The sequence below is a fragment of the Trematomus bernacchii genome, unplaced genomic scaffold (assembly GCF_902827165.1).
Source record: "Trematomus bernacchii unplaced genomic scaffold, fTreBer1.1, whole genome shotgun sequence".
Taxonomy (NCBI): domain Eukaryota; kingdom Metazoa; phylum Chordata; class Actinopteri; order Perciformes; family Nototheniidae; genus Trematomus; species Trematomus bernacchii.
The window spans coordinates 5,298,605-5,318,867 of record NW_022987524.1 but is presented as its reverse complement, the minus strand read 5'-3'; the positions used below and the strand labels follow the sequence as shown (position 1 = coordinate 5,318,867).

The window sequence follows — 20,263 nt, the reverse complement described above, 5'->3', positions numbered from 1 at the left end:
AGACAAGAAACAAGTTATCAGACATTTAATATAAGGTTAAAATCACCACATGTACAATACCATTTAAAGTTCATTTGATTTGGGATTTAACTCTGTATTTTATTTTGGGATTGACCGGTGCACCAAAAAATGCTTTAGTCTAACTTTATTAAATCGTCCTGGTTTGGGTCATAAATAATGTTAAAGAGGCCCTATTATGCTCTTCTCCTTTCCTCTAGTGTGTTCTATAGGTTTGTGTGCATGTAAATGGTCTGCAAAGGCTACAATCCCTGTGTTCCCTCCAGAGGGAGTTTCTCTCCTACACACACCTTACATACATACATATATATTGTTTTTAGTAAATGACCATTAGCTTATAGCAATGTAAAACACAACTTATTTTTCAATTGCAGCACATGCAAAATATATGAAAAGTCTTAAACAATATTAAAAATGAATGGAACCGAAACTTAAAATAAGCATTCCCAAATGTCCAATAGTAAAGATGAACAATCCCCCTCCCCACTATATGTATTCCCATCCCTTCTGAGGACTGCTGTTAAAGTTCAATAAATCACAAATCCTATTTCAACTGTCATTTCCAAATACAGAAATAATGTTTGCCATAATCACAAGTCATTGGGGACATGTCTTATCCTCTCCAGTATTTTATTTAGATTGCAAGATGATAAGGATAATATTAAAGGTGGGGAAACTAACTCTCTTAAAAATAGCAGCAAATCTATTGTGACAGAAATGAGGTGAAGTGTATGCTCACACAATATGTGGGATCACACTGCTGTCTGCCCATTGCTGTTCCATTTGTACAGAATGAAAACACAAGCAGCCGCCGGCCATTCTCATTTGCTGTGATGGAAAACAGTGTTGCTTGGGAGTGTGCCGCTGCATCAGAATCAAACTTCACATGGAAATGAATGCATCTCATCTGCCACCGCATCCCCACTTATCCTCTTATTCATGCAGCGGTCACAGTCCAGTGGGCTGCTGGGAAAATGAATACATATTTATGCTTCTGAAAGTGCAGTCATTGCAGGCTTAGTGGACACACACCGGGGACGCTGGAAGTCAATCAGAGTTTGGGAGAAAAAGTCTGTTTCGTTCTTTTCTCTCTTTTTTTTCTGACTCATTTGAATGGCCAGGATTACTCCTATATCTAAAAGTTATCAACAACATTTCACTTTCAGAATGTTCTACAGAGTTGAACACATACTGTTTGTCAAAGCAAACACAGGAAGTCATTAAAACTGCTGGGAGGGAGATGGAGCGAGGCAGCACATGGGGGCGAGTGGGGGAGGGGGAGGGGGAGGGGGGCGGGATGACGACATGACCACTTTACCATACAGGAGTTCATGGTGATACAGATACACACATTTCATACAGGAGATAAGCTCAATACACACACTCTGTAAGTCAGCCGGCTCCTCAGGGAGTCACTAGATGACATTTAAAAATGTAAATGAATAATGTGACACACCTTAATTATTAAGAACAACCTCCAGTTAGCAGATCTATTTTCTGTTATTCAGGAGAGAGAATTATATTAGACGACTCAGCACTATATTATACAATATTATATGATCATTTATGATACACTGCAACACAAAACTATACTTTGTGATGCAATACATCTCAGTGTAATAAATACCGTATGATGAGGTATTATACAGTTTGCTTAGATACAAGACAACATGATATAATACTATTTCAAATGTGTAAAAAAAGTGTAATCAGTAAACTTATCTGAGTCTCAGAACAAAAAGTAATGTAACCTCATTACTTTCCTGTGGATTACATCGATATCAAATGCAATGCAAATAAATACAAGAGAAATAGATACCATCAAGATTGTTTTACTTCAGTGTATTATGTAAGACAACAGAACAATGTGACCTTATAAAAGCAGAAACCAAGATATTTAGGATCAAAAATGATTTTATTGATAGTAAAAGCTGCCTTTCATGAAGCATATTCAGGCAGCAGCCTATACACCAACACTGAAACACATGAGCACATACTAAAGAAATAAAATCAGAGCTGACAGAAAATGCTCCGTTTTAGTTTAAAGGCCCGGACACACCAAGCCGATTTTGGCCGTCGATGGGCGTCAGGCCGACGATGAGCGTCGACACGCCCTACTCAGATTGGTGTGTCCCGCACCGTCCCGCACCGTCGTGTCGTGCCGACACCTTTTGGCAGTCGGCCAATGGCTGTCTGCAAAAGAAATCACTCTGATTGGCTGTTCAGCTAGCGAATCAGTGCATGAGAAGCGAAACGGAAGTGAGGGACCCAAACAAACTATTAAGAAGGCAAATCTGAGGTTTCATTTAACTCCAGCTCTCGACACAGGTTCGGGAAAGCCCCATGAGCTTCTCACTGTAGAGTGAAAATGGAACGCACACGCTATTTGTTTATATCACGCAGTCTGTTCTTCTTCTCTCGGTGTATCACGCAGTCTGTCTTCCGGTTGTTGCCTCTTTTGAATGACGAATACACACTACCGCCGCCTGCTGGTAAGGAGAGTTATTGCCACTCACGCATGCGCAGTTCGTACGTGCTTCTTGGCCGTCGGCTGAAGTCTTTGCGGTGTGTTCCAGTGCGACACATGGCCAAAACGCAGAGACGCCAGGCGACACAACAGTCGGGGGTCCGTCTGTGTGAGTTCTTTGGTGTCAGCTTGGGGTGTCCGGGCCTTAATACACACAGTTAAGCTCACACACACCATTTTATGAACATATAGGTTCACCTACTGAATTAAAAACAGAACAAAAGAACCAAAGAAAGTGAAAACCATGAAGCAGATTCAGGCAATAGGCGTTACCTAACCTTTTTTATATCCTGAATATGTAATCCTTTTACATTAAATCTTTATTTCTGTTTTGCATTCCATTTGATATTGATGTAATCCAAAGTAACGGAAAGTCATCAGGTTATATTACTTTTATATTGTGATACTCATGTTAGGTTACTGATTTAAAATGTTGTATGTGTATTGGTAATTATAACAGAATACATGTTTTAAGTAATCCTCCCAACCTTGTTGCACAAAAAAATCCTACACCTTTTTAAACTACTTTGTTCATTTTTATGTGTGAACACTTGATAACGCATGTAAATGTCCCAAAAATAATAAGTGTATCTAGATGTAGACAGAAGAGCAAATGATGAAGCCAGTCTCAGTGTGGTTCCTTAGAGAAATAACCTTGTGGAATTATATTTACCATGGTAATCAAAATACAGCCTTAAGCTTTAGTATTTTTAGCAGTGCTGATATGCATATGAATGTAATCATCATAACCTCAATCAGGATATCGTTTAGTTCTCGGTTTATCCTCTCTGTACACACTGTACATGTACTTTATCCCATACAGCTCTGTATTTCTATTTCCACTTACAGTGGTTCTCTCAGTATGTGAAGTTCTCTCATCTCACGCTCTGTGCAGACACTTCCTGCTGTGCCTCTGTGTAGCATTATTGGATATTTCAGTTCCCTGACCTTAACTCCGCCTCTGCTCTTTCTTGCTGCCACTGTGCTCTGACTTGATTTAAATTCAAACTGGCCTGCATGAGCTTAGCCAATCAAATGTTCTGCATGATTATTTATGGCTGAGCCCTCTCTGAAATCAAAGGCTCCGTCCTGTGTGCCTGTAGCTGGCCAGAGCAGCCCATCTGCACTCAGAAGATATTCCTCACCAAGTTAATTGCTTTGATTTGGGAATCTGGCAACATCTCCAAAAAAGGAAATTCAACACCAGCAGTCACACAATCACTGGCTAAAAACAAGAGAATGCTTAGTGACATTTTTACCCACGCAGTCTATTTCTGTTTGTTATATAATTCGACAGGATGATATTCACAGGGTTGGAAGGTTACTTAAAACATGTATTTGTTTACAATTACTAGTTAAAGGTGGGGTAGGTAAGTTTGAGAAACCGGCTCGAGATACACTTTTTGTTATATTCCATGGAATGCTCTTAACATCCCGATAGCAATGAATATCTTAAGTGCTTTGACAAAAAATCCATAAAAAAATGTAATCTGTGGAAGCCGTAATACTGTAAAAAGCCCGACCAATCATTTTAGCCGGCCCGGCTAAAATAACTGGATGGCCTACCTGCCTGTCAGCCTTCCATCGGGGCACAAACTTATCTCGTGCCCTCATTGGTCATGTGCGCGTTCGTGTGTGTTGGAGGAGGGGCTCTGTAAGGAAGTGGCAGATTTTCTCCGGTTGTGTATTTTCAAATTCTAGCGATCTCGAGCCGGTTTCTCAAACTTACCTACCCTACCTTTAACTGTTAAAAATATATATTCAATAGCAAAATCCAAGTATCACAATATAAAAGTAATGTAACCTGATAACTTTCCGTTACTTTTGGGTGAGCTAAATATAAATTTACTTCAGTGTATTTAGGTAACCTTAATATATAAAAGAAACCAATGTATTAAGTATAAAACGTCCTCTTAAATCATAGGTTAGTTCCTACAGAGTAGTAAAGATAACAAATACTGTTTTAGTTGAATACATGAATTAAAAGCAGAAACAGTATTTTTGAATAATAAAACTGGTGTCCACCTACTGCATTTAAAGAAATATATTTAAATGAAAACCAAAAACTGAACTTCAGGCAGTATGTGGACCTGTAATATATTGATCTTTATTTTTCAAATGTATTGTAACAATCACTGTTTATAGACAAATGGTTTTTTGAAAGAGAATGTTTCGTGACATTTTACCCACGCTGTCTATTTCTGTTTGTAACATCCATCAAGGACTCACATGGTTCAACTTTGACTTATCTTAACACTTAGCTTCTACTTGCTAAAGCAGCCCCATTCACATATACAGTGGGAATAAGACAGGGCAACATTAGCAAGGTTGGGAGGGTTACTTAAAAATGTAATCTTTTAAAATTGCAATTATTTTGTAAAACAAATTATCAGTAACCTAATCTGAGTATCAGAATATAAAAGTAATGTAACATGATTACTTTACGTAACTTTTGGATTACCTCAATAGCAAATGCAATGCAAATAAATAACAGAGAGAATAGATATCAATAAGAAGTTTCTTACTTTAGTGTATTATGTAAGACAACAGAACAGTGTGACCTTAGAAAAGAAGAAACCAAGATATTTAGGATAACAAATGTGTCTTCTGAAATGATGAGCTAGGCGTACAGAATTAAATTAAATCAATTTTTCAACTACTGCATTTAAAAAAATATATATTTTAAATAAAGAGGAATTAAAGTGAAAACCAAAAGAAAATTCAGGTAGTACGTCTACATATAATATATCTTTATTTTAAAGTGAATTGTAACATTGTATTCTGCTAGTAATCTCTACTTTAAAAACGTTTACCAGGACTCTGATTACGTCCCTTTTTATGTAACTATAAGGGGATACATTTTTGAATCCCAATCACATAATCATGTAACATGTAATAAATTTCTCCCAGAGCATGGATTTTCATTATTGAAAACATGAAGACTCCATGGTGTAACATAGGAAAGATGAAAAAGGTTCCGCATTATGTAAATGACCATTGATGCAAGGGAGAGGCAACCAGACGACCTCTAATCACACGCCTCTGAAAATGGAAGCTCATTTTACAGTAGTAACTTCCGTAGAATTACCACAAACAAAGTGAACCAAAGGGTGGTTTAAAAAGGTTCTGGATCTGTGATAACAAACAAACAATGAGTGGCACAACGTGACAAAATGAAATAATCAAAGGGCGGTGTATAAAAGTGATTGTAGCCTTGATACCGATTCCAGACCTGAGGCCAGGGGGGTATACTACGAATCTAGTTCAACATATCCTGGATATGTTTTGAGTTATCCGGTTGACTAAATCCAAAAAGAAAACGCTCTCGCTAAACGGTCCTACGACGCTGGCTATCAACTCGATCGCTCAAACCAGCCGTATCCTATCTAGTTAGGTGTGCGTTCACATGAAAGGGGTTGTATTTGGAGTGTTCGACCAATCACAAACATGGACAAGCCGTGTACTGACAGCGCAGCGCGTCATATATTTCCTGAATGAAAAGTCAACTAATATTAGACAAATATGAAGACGTTAAACTTTAAACATCCATGACTTAAAACACTTTATCCAGGATAAAAGCCACATAGTTGCAGCTGCAAGGTGAATACAGCTGGTAAATAAAAAAGTGTTTGAATGCGTACATTAACAGTTTTATGATATCACTGCCCCGTCTAAGACACGAGTGGATCTGACTTTAATTACATTTGATTCGAGTGTTTCGTCAACTTAATGTGTTGCTTAAAATAATACTTCTGCGTATGTGACACTGTGAGTGTTGCACGGCCAGATACGGCTCAAGAAGCTGACTCAGATAAGGAAATATATGATACATTATGATGTGATATGATATGAATGATAATGAGACACATCGACGTCTGCACTCACAGTGCAGCGGACTGTACTTAATGTTACTTTGATCCGGTTACTTATGTTGTGGCAGATATTTAAGTAAGCTTTCTTAACGCTAATGTTATAATAGTCAGATTGCTCTGAAGATGGGAGGGGATATTCTATTAATTTTCACGTTCACACAGTCGGTGATTTTGGCCGGCAGTCTTTCCTGCAACGGCAGTTTTTCTGTATTTCCTTTCTCCTGTAATATGAATTGATAGCTTTAAACTCTGCACACTGAGCTCTGATTGGTCAGCAGGCAGTGCTTTCACTAAGTTGATCTCTTAGCCTGGAACCTATCCTGCTCCGGAGGATAGCCGTTCAGAATAAGTTATCTAGCCCGCTAAAAAGTGAACCAGCTTCGTAGGACCGGAAACCCCTGAAGTTAGCTTGCTAAACAAAAATCTTGATTCGTAGTATAGCCCCCTGTACTACGAAGCTGGATTTTCGCTTAGCCGGCTAACTTCAGGGAAATCTCGGGCTTTCCGGTCCTACAACGCTGGTTCTCTTTTTAGCAGGCTAGATTTCCATGGTAACTTATGCTGAGCGGCAAACCTGCTCCGGAGCAGGTTAGGTGGCAGGCTAAGAGATCAACTCAGTGAAAGCACCGCCTGCTGACCAATCAGAGCTCCGTGTGCGGAGTTTAAAGCGATCAATTCATATTACAGGATAGAGGAAATACAGAAAAACTGCCGTTGCAGGAAAGACAGCCGGCAAAAATCAACTGACTGTGTGAACGTGAAAATTAATAGAATATCCCCTCCCATCTTCAGAGCAATCTGACTATTATAATATTAGCGTTAAGAAAGCTTACTTAAATATCTGCCACAACATAAGTAACCGGATCAGAGTAACATTACGTACAGTCCGCGGCACTGTGAGTGCAGACGTCGATGTGTCCCATTATCATTCATATCATATCACATCATAATGTATCATATATTTCCTTATCTGAGTCAGCTTCTTGAGCCGTATCTGGCCGTGCAACACTCACAGTGTCACATACTGTATGCAGAAGTATTATTTTAAGCAACACATTAAGTTGATGAAACACTCGAGTCAAATTCTCCTAATTAAAGTCAGATCCACTCGTGTCTTAGACGGGGCAGTGATTTCATAAACCTGTTAATGTACGCATTCAAACACTTTTTCTTTTACCAGCTGTATTCACCTTGCAGGTGCAGCTATGTGGCTTTTATCCTGGATAAAGTGTTTAAGTCATGGATGTTTAAAGTTTAACTTTGACTAATATTAAAGTTCACTTTTCATTCAGGAAGTATGACGCTGCGCTGTCAGTACGCTTGTCCATGTTTGAGATTGGTCGAATGCTCCAAATACCACCCCTTTCATGTGAACGCGCACCTAACTAGATAGGACACGGCTGGCTTGAGCGATCCACTTGATAACCAGCGTCGTAGTACAGTTTAGCCAGAGCGCGTATGTTTTGGATTGGGCCAACCGGCTAACTCAAACATATCCAGGTTAGGTTGAACCAGCTTCGTAGTACAGGCCTCTGAGCCATTAACTTCAATGTTGTCATGGTCAATACAAACAAAGCTACATAGAAGGGGAACAACGTTTATTCAACATCTGTCTTTCCTAATGTATGTTCACTGCGAGAGGATCTAGTCAAACTCATTTGAGTTCAGGGGCCACATACAGTGCAATTTGATCTCAAGCGGCCGAATCGGTATAACCTCTAAATAACGACAACTCTAACTCCTTCCCTTTGTTTAAGTGCAAAAAGGTAGATTCTGAAAATGTTCACATTTAATGAGCGACCTTTTTATAAAATATTATGAACAACCTGACATTTCTTAAGAAAAGTGCAATTTCAACAATATTATGCCTCAGTTGATCACACACGTCTATTACAGATCCTAGTGTATCTACAAAGGCACAAAACATTTAGTCACCGGTATCTGGAACTGAGCAATATAGTATTTTACTTAATGATCAAAACAACTTGTCAAAATATAGAAAGTATTTTAAATGTACATTCATTTCTGTGTAGTAATCCTGACCACCTGAACTGTACATACAAAAGATATAAAGTTGTGGCAGTGCATGAACAGTAGGGTTCTACCAAACCAAACTCATTTGAACTTAAGCTCCTAAGTGTCAAAATGGCGTATGTTTGACACCCCTGATCTAATCCTTCATGTTTCTTCTGTTGTCTTTTCAGTGATCGTGGTTCTGTTCACGGCATTGAAGCGCCAAAGAAAGCAGGAGCCCCTCATCATCTCCAAGGAGGACGTCCGGGACAACGTGGTGAGCTACAACGACGAGGGCGGCGGCGAGGAGGACACGCAGGCCTTCGACATCGGAGCGCTGCGACACCCGGACGCAGCTGCCGCCTTAGAGGAGTCGGCCAAACAGCGGCGGGACATCATCCCCACCGATACCCTGCTGTACCCGCCTCACCGCCGACCCGCCCCCGCCACATCCGGCCTCATCATGCCGCCGGTCAGCATGGCGTCACGGGACAACGGGGACGTTTGCGAGTTCATCAATCAGAGGGTGCTGGAGAACGACTGTAACCCCACAGCACCGCCCTACGATTCGCTGGCTACCTACGCCTACGAGGGGGCGGGCTCTGTGGCAGAGTCCCTGAGCTCACTGGGCTCAGCGTCCTCTGAGGGGGAGCAGGACTACCACTACCTGACTGACTGGGGGCCCCGGTTCAGGAAACTAGCTGACCTCTACGGGGCCGACGACAGTGACTTCTCATAACTAACACACCACAAACACACACTCCCTTCCCTGCTTCAGGAAAGATTTTGACCAATAAGGGGCGAGGAGAGCAACGTCTTACTACCACAAACTCAATATTAGAGATCATGAACATTATTAATGAGCTTTAAGGAAATCTGAGAACTTTTAAAACATACAATGGACACAATCCACATGTTGAAGGAACAGATGTGCTGGCAGATGTTAATTAATGGGATATTGAATAATGCCACTGGATCCTTACCTATTTTACCTGCTCATGGATCTAAAAATGGAGATAACCAAGTCAACAGGGAACTAAAGTCCTATATCTGATTTTAGAGAGGTGGACTAATGGATAAAGAAATGTAAATTAAACAGTGGAGACTCAATTCAGCTTTGAATTGAGTCTTGAATCAAAATTGGACTGTATTTTGTATATAATTGAACTTAAAATACTTTCAGGCTCCTGAGTGTTTATTGTGGTGAACCATCCAAGGGAAAATAGATTGAGGAAAGTGTTGGTAACCAGGTCAGTGAACATGTGTAGTTATTTCAGGACGGACCACACACACTCTGCGGGTATGAAGTGAAAAGTGTTTGGAAGACAAGTTAGGGTTATTAGGTGTTTTTTCTTTTTTTTGACTAAGTGCCCTTCTGCTGCCCTTCAGGCTGGATGCCTGCAGGTTGGCTGAGACTGGAGGGGTCTAATGACTCTTGATGATTGCTTTCTTTCTTTTTTACTGTCTTGTAAAAAAGGACCATTCCAGAGGAGCCGTTGTGAAGGATCCTCGCTTGAAAATCGCCTTCTTCGGGACACAGAGTAAAAAGAGGACAACTCATATGACTCAATGCACTGATTTCTTAAGATTTTCTTTTGATTGATTTTCTTTGTGTGCCGCACACATGAAGAAGGTAAATGTTCCCGGCATCATTTCTAGATTTTCTTGAGTAAGTGTTTGTCAGAAATGTGGTTGAACTGTACTAAGTTCTATACATACACTTTTTTTTCTATAACGGAATGACATTTCAGATAGCTACAGAAAGTCTGTTGATCAATGTTAAAAATATATATATTTTCATTAAGAACTTGTTTAATATTGACAGAAAGGACTTGGGGAATCACTGCCTACACAGTAGAGCTGTCACTATGATATTCAGAATACATTTTTAGTCTAAGGCCTGCAGTATTACTGTTATGATTGAGTCTCAAGGGTCTCATTGACCTCATGTGGAGCTTTTTGCTGCCGAAGAGAGCAACATTTATTCAGGAGTTGGTGGAGACCAGACATCAATTAAAGAAAAGAGAATATTCATTCATATACATCAGGTTGACACAAACACACACTAACAATTCAAATGAAAACTAAGTTGCTTTCTATCTGCGACACTCAAACAACTGGTAGCTAACGCAGCTAGCTAATGCTTTAGAAGAATCCAAGAGGTGACCAAGAGATTTTAATATTTCAAATGTATGTTGAAACTACCTTCCAGCTCCTTTAAAGCTCTCATTGTTGATAACTCCAAATTACCAAAAAAGCAATAAATGAAGGTCTCACACAGACAATAGGTAACTTACAAAATGTGCTAAGCAGATCATCATGAAACCAACTCTTGTGATACTGTAGGTAACGTGCTCAAGCAGGTTTGATGGAACTGCCTTACACTTACATTATCGAGACATACAACTAATCCTCTATGGGTTGATTCAAAGACATTTGAACAAATGGACAAAGTGACAGCTCTACTTCACAGTCAACATTGCAGCTTGAATGTCCTACAATGACTGGCCACCTTATTTTCCACTCTATATTATTTCCTGCTTCTACCTGCTTTCTCCAATGTTTTCACTCGCTGTGTCTGAGAAAGAAAAAAATAACAACTGCTTTGCTCATGTACTGATTTATTTGCTCAGTTGTATTCAGAACACCCTTGTGTCTGGCTTTGACACATGAGGTTTTGTTGTTTAATGTTGTAATAAATGACACTGGAAGGCTGCACATTCAGCATTTGCATTGATGTCAAAGTACCACTGAAGCCAAAAGGTCAAAATCTCAACAGTCCACCTCGGTGCTGTGCTTAAATAACATATTTCAATCAAGGGGTGACCGTATGAAGTCAGGATGGTGTACTGATTCTGACTTGTTGCTATCCTGAGTTGATTTCAGGAGTGTGTATCGTGTGTTTTGGCGGTTCCAGTAAAATCAGCAGTTTGTTCCAGTTGTGTTTTGTGACTGTGGTCTGCTTTAAAGGCTTAAAACAAAAGTGTCCACATTTCTTTTTCTTTATATCGTAATTCATTCTTTTTGTACCAAATATTTATAGGACACCATGATGATAATCTTGGAGGGGAAAAAATCTATATACTGTCCAGCTTCACTGTTTTTTTATGTCATTTTGGAGGTGTGAAACTCACTGTGACAGTCTACTGTCCGTATATGATGTATTACCAGGTTGTTTAATTTGATCAAAATAAAGTTTTACAGTGAAACAAACAGCAGCGAGAAACCATGTTGATCGTCACCTTTCTGTCTAAGTGCATGTTGTTAAAAGTTACTCCACGGTAGAAAATGGAAAAGTACAGAAAAAACACACCCTGCTGCTGCTCTAGTTTTTTTTCCAACTCAAGGGAAGAAACAAAGCTCAGTAGCAAAGCTCAGTAAAAAGTATTTTCACTGCCCACAGCTTGCCTATCCCCGGGGTTGTCCTGAGGGTCAATTTGACCCACTGTATGCTGGGATAGGCTTCAACCCCATGACATTGAATAACAAAAAAACCACAGTAAAAATCAATCTACTACACTTTCAAACATCAAAATAAGGACTGTTAACTTGATCAATTATTCTGGAAACCTTCACACGTAAAAACAGCGAATGCAAATCAATCACATTACAAAGTTTGAACCAAACTTCCTCCCGACTACCAGCGCTGATGTTTATCATGATAGCAAAGAAAGCGGAGGAATCGGCACACTTCATCAATCAATCAAATGTTCTGCACTCATTCTTTAGATGTGGTGAAAACAAAGGCATTTTGCTGAACCATGCGCCAGATACTTAAAGTTGCACAGGAGTGTACTTTAACTGTTGTGTCTCGTCAAATGTGTTAGTTTTGTTTATGCATTTTGTCTGTCATTTCCTGTTTTATTTTGTGGTGACCTCTTGTCTTTCATTTCAGGCCCTGTTTCTTCCTCCCCTTGTGTGTTTTTCCCGCCATCATCAGCACCAGCCCCGCCCCTGATTGTTTCAGGGGAAGCCTTGCTTACTCCAATGTACAGAGCATTGCAGTAATCCAGTTTAGTGGATATAAAACAATGTATTACTTTCTCAAAGTCATTAAAAGAAAGGAAAGGCTTGACCTTTGCTAAAAGTCTTAGCTGAAAGAAGCTGGATTTGACCACAGAATTGATCTGTTTGTCTAGTTTCAAATCACGATCAATCCGTACACCCAGGTTTGTGACAATGGGTTTCACATATGGGACAAGAGAATCCAGCACAGGCGGGGCATTGGGGCCACCACTGGGTCCAAATATTATCACCTCGGTCTTTTTTTCATTGAATTTAAAAAAGTTCAAGGCCATCCAGGCTCTGATGTCCTGCAGACAGTCAGACAGACGTTGCTGAGGGTTTGGGTCATTTATTTTCAGGGGCATGTAGATTTGCGAGTCATCTGCATAAAAATGAAATGAGACGCCATCTTTTTTAATGATAGAGCCCAGGGGGAGCAGGTACAGGGAAAATAAAATCGGCCCAAGAATGGAGCCTTGGGCTACCCCGTACGGAGAGGAGCAGAGGAGGAAGTAAATTCATCAAAATTTACATTAAAACTTCTTTCAGACAGATACGACTTAAACCAGTCTAGAGCAGTACCACTGATTCCCACAAAATGCTGCAGGCGAGAAATGAGAATACTGTGACGGACATCCCAGTTTCCAGGGCTTTCCTCGGAGAGCCGCTCCGCCAGGGGAAGTTTTCCTGCCCGCGGCTTCGGACCGTCAGAGGACAGACTCAGACAAACCCATGCAGTTGGGTAGGACCAGGCTTTCTCTGGAGGAGAGGCAGCGCCGTCCACAAATCCACAACCCACACATTGACTGGCGCTCAGGGAAAATTAAGGAGTGGGGAGAGGATTGTATTAACAGGTGTAAACATTCACGCTCTGTTAATGCACCAACAGACCCTGGTAGGATCATTATAGATCACCCTGACTATCCTGACCTACAGAAAATACTTCCATGTTACCACGATTTAAAGGAAGCCTTTAACAAATCGAAAGCCATGTCACTACCTCCTCACCGATCTTTTGATTGTCCCATTGATCTCTTACCGGGAGCTCCTATTCCCAAAGGAAGACTGTATTCTATCTCAAGACCAGAGAGAGCAGCCATGGACGATTACATCTCTTCTTCACTCAAATCAGGGATTATCCGTCCTTCATCTTCACCAGCCGGGGCGGGGTTTTTCTTCGTGGGAAAGAAAGACGGGTATCTGAGACCTTGCATAGACTACAGTCCTCTCAATGACATTACGGTAAAAAAACGCTATCCTCTGCCACTCATGTCCTCTGCTTTCTAACTACTTCAGACTGCCAAGATATTCACCAAGTTGGATTTAAGAAATGCATATCACTTGGTTAGAATAAGGAAGGGGGATGAGTGGAAGACAGGATTCAACACTCAGAGTGGCCACTATGAGTATCTTGTAATGCGTTGTGGACTGTGCAATGCACCGGCTGTGTTTCAGGCTTTTGTGAATGAGGTTTTGCGGGAGTTTTTGAATGTTTCTGTGTTTGTGTACCTTGATGACATTTTGATTTTCTCACCAGACACTAAGTCCCATGTTAACCATGTCCGTCAGGTTCTGCAGAAACGGCTTGAGAATCAATTGTATGTCAAGGCAGAAAAATGTGAGTTCCATGCAGAAACGGTGTCTTTCTTAGGAAACATAATATCACCTAACCAGATACAAATGGATCCTGCCAAAGTCAGTGCAGTTTCCAATTGGCCAACACCAGACTCCAGGAAAAAGGTTCAGCAGTTTCTGGGGTTTGCAAACTTCTACAGGAAGTTTATTAGAAATGTCAGTTCTGTTGCTGCTCCTCTGCATGTTCTCACTTCTCCTAAGGTTCCCTTCAAATGGACTCCCCAGGCTGACGTCGCCTTCCAGCGCCTCAGGGAAAGGTTCACCACAGCTCCCATACTCACCATTCCGGATCCCCAGCGCCAGTTTGTGGTCGAGGTCGATGCTTCCAATGAAGGGATTGGAGGGGTGTTGTCTCAAAGATCCGGTGAAGACAACAAGATGCACCAGCTGAGAAGAACTAGGATGTGGGAAATAAAGAACTGTTAGCAGTTAAAGCGGCCCTCGAGGAATGGAGACACTGGTTAGAGGGGGCAGAGCAGCCTTTCTTAGTCTGGACAGACCATACAAATCTGGAATACATCAGAAAAGCTAAACGCCTCAACTCTCGCCAGGCCAGGTGGACACTATTTTTTAGTAGGTTCCACTTCACACTCTCTTTTCGCCCTGGATCCCAGAACCAGAAACCTGATGCTCTGTCTCGCCTTTACGACCCAGAACCACTTGCCATAGAGCCCAAGACCATTCTTCTACTAAACCGTGTGGTCGGAGCTTTTTTCTGGCAAGTAGAGTCGGACGTTAAACAGGCTAATGTTTTGAACCCGGCACCTAGCGAGTGTCCAAACAACCTGCTGTTTGTTCCTGTGTCTCTCTACTCCAAGGTAATCCACTGGGCTCACACGTCTGTGCTCTCGTGCCATCCTGGTGTTACAAGGACCATGTTTAGAATCAAGCAGCGGTTCTGGTGGCCAGCCATGAAGAAAGACGAGGCGGAGTACGTAGCGGCTTGTCCTGTGTGTGCTCGAAATAAAACCTCGTCCCAGGTCAAGATGGGCTTACTTCAGCCGTTGCTGGTTCCCCAACGTCCCTGGTCATACATTTCCGTGGACTTTGTGACAGGACTCCCATCATCCAGAGGCAAAACTACGGTCCTGACAGTGGTGGACCGGTTCTCCAAGATGGTTCATTTTATTCCCCTATCCAAGCTTCCCTCTGCCAAGGGTACCGCAGAGGTCATGATGAACCAAGTATTCAGGATCCATGGATTTCCTAATGACATTGTTTCCGACAGGGGTCCATAGTTTATTTCCGCATTCTGGAAAGAGTTTTGCCGACTCATAGCATGTCAGACACTGTCAGCATGTCATCAGGCTATCACCCTCAATCCAATGGACAGTCGGAACGTCTGAATCAAGAACTGGAGACTAGGCTATGCTGTCTTGTCTACCAGAACCAGACCACCTGGAGCGACCACCTCACATGGGTTGAGTTTGCCCACAATACTCTTCCCACGGCGGCCACAGGTCTCTCTCCTTTCCATTGTGCCAATGGCTACCAGCCTCCGCTGTTTTCAGCCAACGAGGGAGAAGTAACGGTACCATCAGTCCATGCCATGATCAGACGCTGTCGTCGAACCTGGGCAGGTCAGTCACTACTCAGAAGTTCGGCTCGGATGAAGGCTGTAGCAGACGTCCATCGCAGGGCCGCTCCCCTCTACAAACCGGGTCAGAAGGTTTGGCTTTCCACCAAGGACCTACCGCTTCATGTCGTCTCCAAGAAATTGTCTCCGAGGTTTGTGGGTCCATTCCCGGTGTCTAAGGTCATCAACCCTGTGTCTGTGCGCCTACAACTTCCCAGGACTATGAGAGTACATTCCACCTTCCATGTCAGCAAGATCAAACCCGTGCATGAGAGCACACTCGTTCCCACCTCCAAGCCCCCTCCACCGCCCCAGCTCTTTGAAGGTGGTCAGGTTTATAAAGTTCGTAAGCTGCTGGAGGTCCGCAATAGGGGTCGGGGCAAGCAATTTCTGGTGGATTGGAAAGGTTACGGTCCCGAGGCAAGATGCTGGGTACCTGCATCTTTTATTGTGGACAAGACTCTCATCCACGACTTGTATGATCGGCCTGGGCCATCAGGAGTCGGCCCTAGAGGGGGGGGGTACTGTTGTGTTTCGTCAAATGTGTTAGTTTTGTTTATGTATTTTGTCTGTAATTTCCTGTTTTATGTTGTAGTTACCTCTTGTCTTTCATTTCAGGCCCCGTTTCTTCCTCCCCTTGTGTGTTTTTCCCGCCATCATCAGCACCAGCCCCGCCCCTGATTGTTTCCACCTGTGCCCAGTTACCTTTTGTTTATAGTCCCCAGCTTCCCTTTGTTCTTTGTCAGTTTGTCTTGTCCTGTCCTCATGCCAGTACTCTGCCCGTCACTGAAATACTTATCTTTGATTCAAGCCTATCTTATGTTCCTGAAACTTGTTATTAGTTTAGCTCCTCACGTTGTGAGCGATTTTCTTTTGTATACCTTTTTTTTGTGCAAAATAAAGTATATTAATTATACTTTACCTGACATTATCCTGCTAAATGTGGCTAACAAATTGCAACTAAGGAGAAAAGACTGCTGGACGTCAGAGAAATAAACATAAGTAAACTCTTAAGGTAACAGCAGAAGAAGACAGACAGGAAGTAAACACTAACGGGAACAGCAGAAGAAGACAGGCAGTTATTTGTTTATTTGCCGTGTAATAAGCGGGATAATGTGCAGCGATGCAGTCTTTAATGAAATAAGAACACCTTCATGATGTAGGATCCTGACCACCATGTTGGTGTTTTCATTAACCTGTTAAAGGTAGGGTAGGTAAGTTTGAGAATCCGGCTCGAGATACACTTTTTGTTATATTCCATGGAATGCTCTTAACATCCCGATAGCAATGAATATCTTAAGTGCTTTGACAAAAAATCCATAAAAAAATGTCATCTGTGGAAGCCGTAATACTGTAAAAAGTACGACCAATCATTTTAGCCGGCCCGGCTAAAATAACTGGATGGCCTACCTGCCTGTCAGCCTTCCATCGGGGCACAAACTTATCTCGTGCCCTCATTGGTCATGTGTGCGTTCGTGTGTGTTGGAGGAGGGGCTCTATAAGGAAGTGGCAGATTTTCTCCGGTTGTGTATTTTCAAATTCTAGCGATCTCAAGCCGGTTTCTCAAATGTACCTACCCTACCTTTAAGCCAGAGAGACCCCGGTACCGGGGCACTGCCGCAACATCTTGCAGGAAACAGTGTCTGAGGGCATGTTCATTTAATAAACTATGAATGTTTTATATCCATGTAACGGGAAGAAACTCATCTAACTGATCTTTTTTTTTTTTTTTTCAAAAGAAAACCCACAATGCTAACACTGAGCCTCTGAATTAGCAACGAGCGAAAAATGCTAACAGATGACTTCCCCCGAAAATCACTCACAAAACCTTATTATTTATCTCTTCTCCACATCCATGACATCGATTCACATCGTGAGGTGACACAGAATCTATGGGTACCCTCATTATCACTGAATTATACGAATTTGCGACGTTATAAACAAAAACAGACATCAAAACAGGTGACGCTATGTCGCAAAAAATGCTAACATTTTTATCTTGGCTCTGTAGTCTCTCCAAAGTGGTCTTCAATGGCATTAAAACGATAAAAACGCTGCTGAAGTGAATCCATAGGTTAATCCAATGTGTCTGTGTCCCTTTGAAATGATTTCTGATAATCCATGAGAAAACAGACGGATAATCCATGCTTTTATGTTTCTAGATGTCACAGCTAGGCTGTAGCTTCACTCTAATGCAAAACTGCATGCGCGAAGCCCCCACCTTTTCTTTTCACAATGAGTGTGTGTGGGGGACTCCCCCTTTGATTCTATTGGTTCTAACGGTCAGAAAGTGGTGTCAACCATCAAAATCGAGCAAGTGGTTTATTTTTGCTAAATCTCTCTAAAAAGGTCAAATGTCACTTGTTTTGCATCAATCTTGATACAGGGTACTTATTATATGTTGTACTTTGGATTCCTAAAGCTTTTAGTCTACCTTACCATCATCCAAGGGTAGTTTTCACTATAAGTAAAAAAGAATTTTTGGACGGACACTATCATTTACAGTTTTTTACTATGTAAAATCTGAGTTTTCTTTAAAATAAAAAACATCTATATTGATTCTGACTTTTCTACATCCAACTCACAGGTTTATCATTACTTTGAGAAAAAAGATTATTAATTTAACCCTTTTAGAAGGGAAGATATGGTAATTTGTTCTGGGAATGGCATTTTCGAGCCTGAGACCTGAAAAACAGGCTCAGGGCTTAACAGGTTAATGACTGCATCCTATTAACGGTGGGATAGCAACACAATCACTTCTAAAGATTAAACCTTGTTTTTGTCAGTCAATGAAACAGAGATGAAAAGATGAGCCGGACAAAACTGATTTCAATAAAATATTCACACATTTTTATTCTGGTCTGAAGCCTGCCTGCAGGAGTGTGATCAGGCTGCAAAAGTATTCAATTTGGACTGTTGGGGCTTTGTTTTTCATTCTTTGGATGGAGAGCAGTGAGATTTTTTTTCTTTTGTACGGAACGGGCATATTTAAAACATTTAACCCTGTTCCGCTGTGAACCACCACGGCTCATTGTTCTGTTTCACCATCTGTCAACAGCTGATGGGCAGGAGATTGTGGGAGGTAGAGTACATCAGTCACTTCAGTCCAACTTCCAGTGTGTGTGTATGTGTATGTGTATGTGTATGTGTATGTGTGTGTGTGTGTGTGTCTGTGTCTGTGTCTGTGTCTGTGTCTGTGTCTGTGTGTGTGTGTGTGTGTGTGTTTGTGGTCACCCAGTGGCAGAATTAGTGATGCCAGATGTATCTCTACAGCTGCCAGCATGCCACAAGTACACTGCGTGCCTCCATTAGAGCTTCATGTTTTTCTCACTGTTAATCTTTGATGGGGCTGTCATGTAAGGAGATAGAAAATGACTGTCAAACTCACTAACCCCGCCCCCGCGCAAAGAGTAGCATACACTCATGCTGACACTGTACATTAACAAATACATACACAGATCACCTAAAAAATGCATGACCGTTCATTGTTCCCAGCACAGATTGAACCTGCAGGGCCAAACTTCTGCTCTGCCACAGGCACAGCTCGGTGGGAGGACTTTGCGAAGTGTTAAAATGACAGTGACAACATTAAAGGTAGGGTAGGTAAGTTTGAGAAACCGGCTCGAGATACACTTTTTGTTATATTCCATGGAATGCTCTTAACATACCGATAGCCAGAGATGGGGTCGTTACTAAAAAAAAGTAATATATTACATATTACATATTACTTTAAAAAAAAGTAATATATTACACTACTTCGTTACTCTCTACATAAAGTAACTCGTTACTTTACTCGTTACTTTACTCGCAGGGCCGGCCCGCCCCTCCCTACAGGCAGATCACGCAGACTGCTAAAGTTTCAAATGTTCTCTTTAGTTCAGTTTCCATTGTCGCATAAGACTGATCCAGATAGCTCTGACTATGGCTGTCCTCTTGTCTCCTGCTATCTGTATTTTGCGCAGTATATCTCTGAACGATGCGATGGTGATTCCACTGTGCAAATGGGCAACATTACCTCTACTATGAAGGATGCTACAAGCCTGTCCATCTCTGCTTTGGTTACCGGTCCTCCAAATTCTAATTTGTGCCGCTTCAGAGTCGGCGGCGGCGCACTCACAACATCCTCACTCTGGGTTCGGGGGTCCGGTCCTTAGCTATTAGCTTCACCTTAGCATGTGTTCTTTGCAGGTGTTTGTTGAGGTTTGACGTGGTGTTTGCAGCAGTGTATAACAGCTTCTGGCCTGGACACAGTTTGCACCTCACCGTCACATTCCTGTCTATTCTTCGGACGAACTCAAAATAATGGGCATACCTCCACCCCTCGAAAGTTATCGCTGACTCAGCCATGTTTATGCAGCACTGCACGCGGAGATGTGGACGCGCGAGTCGCGCAGATTACGTACATATAAACCTGCGGCGGAAACCCCTCTTGTCTGTCAGTGTGATTATGACTGATTTTATAAAAGTAACGAAGTAACGCGTTACACCCAACTCTGCCGATAGCAATGAATATCTTAAGTGCTTTGACAAAAAATCCATAAAAAAGTCATCTGTGGAAGCCGTAATACTGTAAAAAGTACGACCAATCATTTTAGCCGGCCCGGCTAAAATAACTGG

At 41.7% G+C, this 20,263-nt stretch overlaps 1 protein-coding gene across 1 annotated transcript in view; it reads left to right on the top strand.

Annotated features, from left to right (window-relative positions):
* LOC117473901 (cadherin-6-like) overlaps positions 1 to 11,648 on the top strand; it is an 80,833-nt gene extending 69,185 nt beyond the window's left edge. Inside the window, exon 12 of the mRNA XM_034119858.1 lies at positions 8,622 to 11,648. Within this exon, the coding sequence (XP_033975749.1) occupies positions 8,622 to 9,169 (548 nt within the window). The 3' untranslated portion in view covers positions 9,170 to 11,648. The remainder of the gene's footprint in view (positions 1 to 8,621) is intronic.
* Positions 11,649 to 20,263: the final 8,615 nt, after the last annotated feature.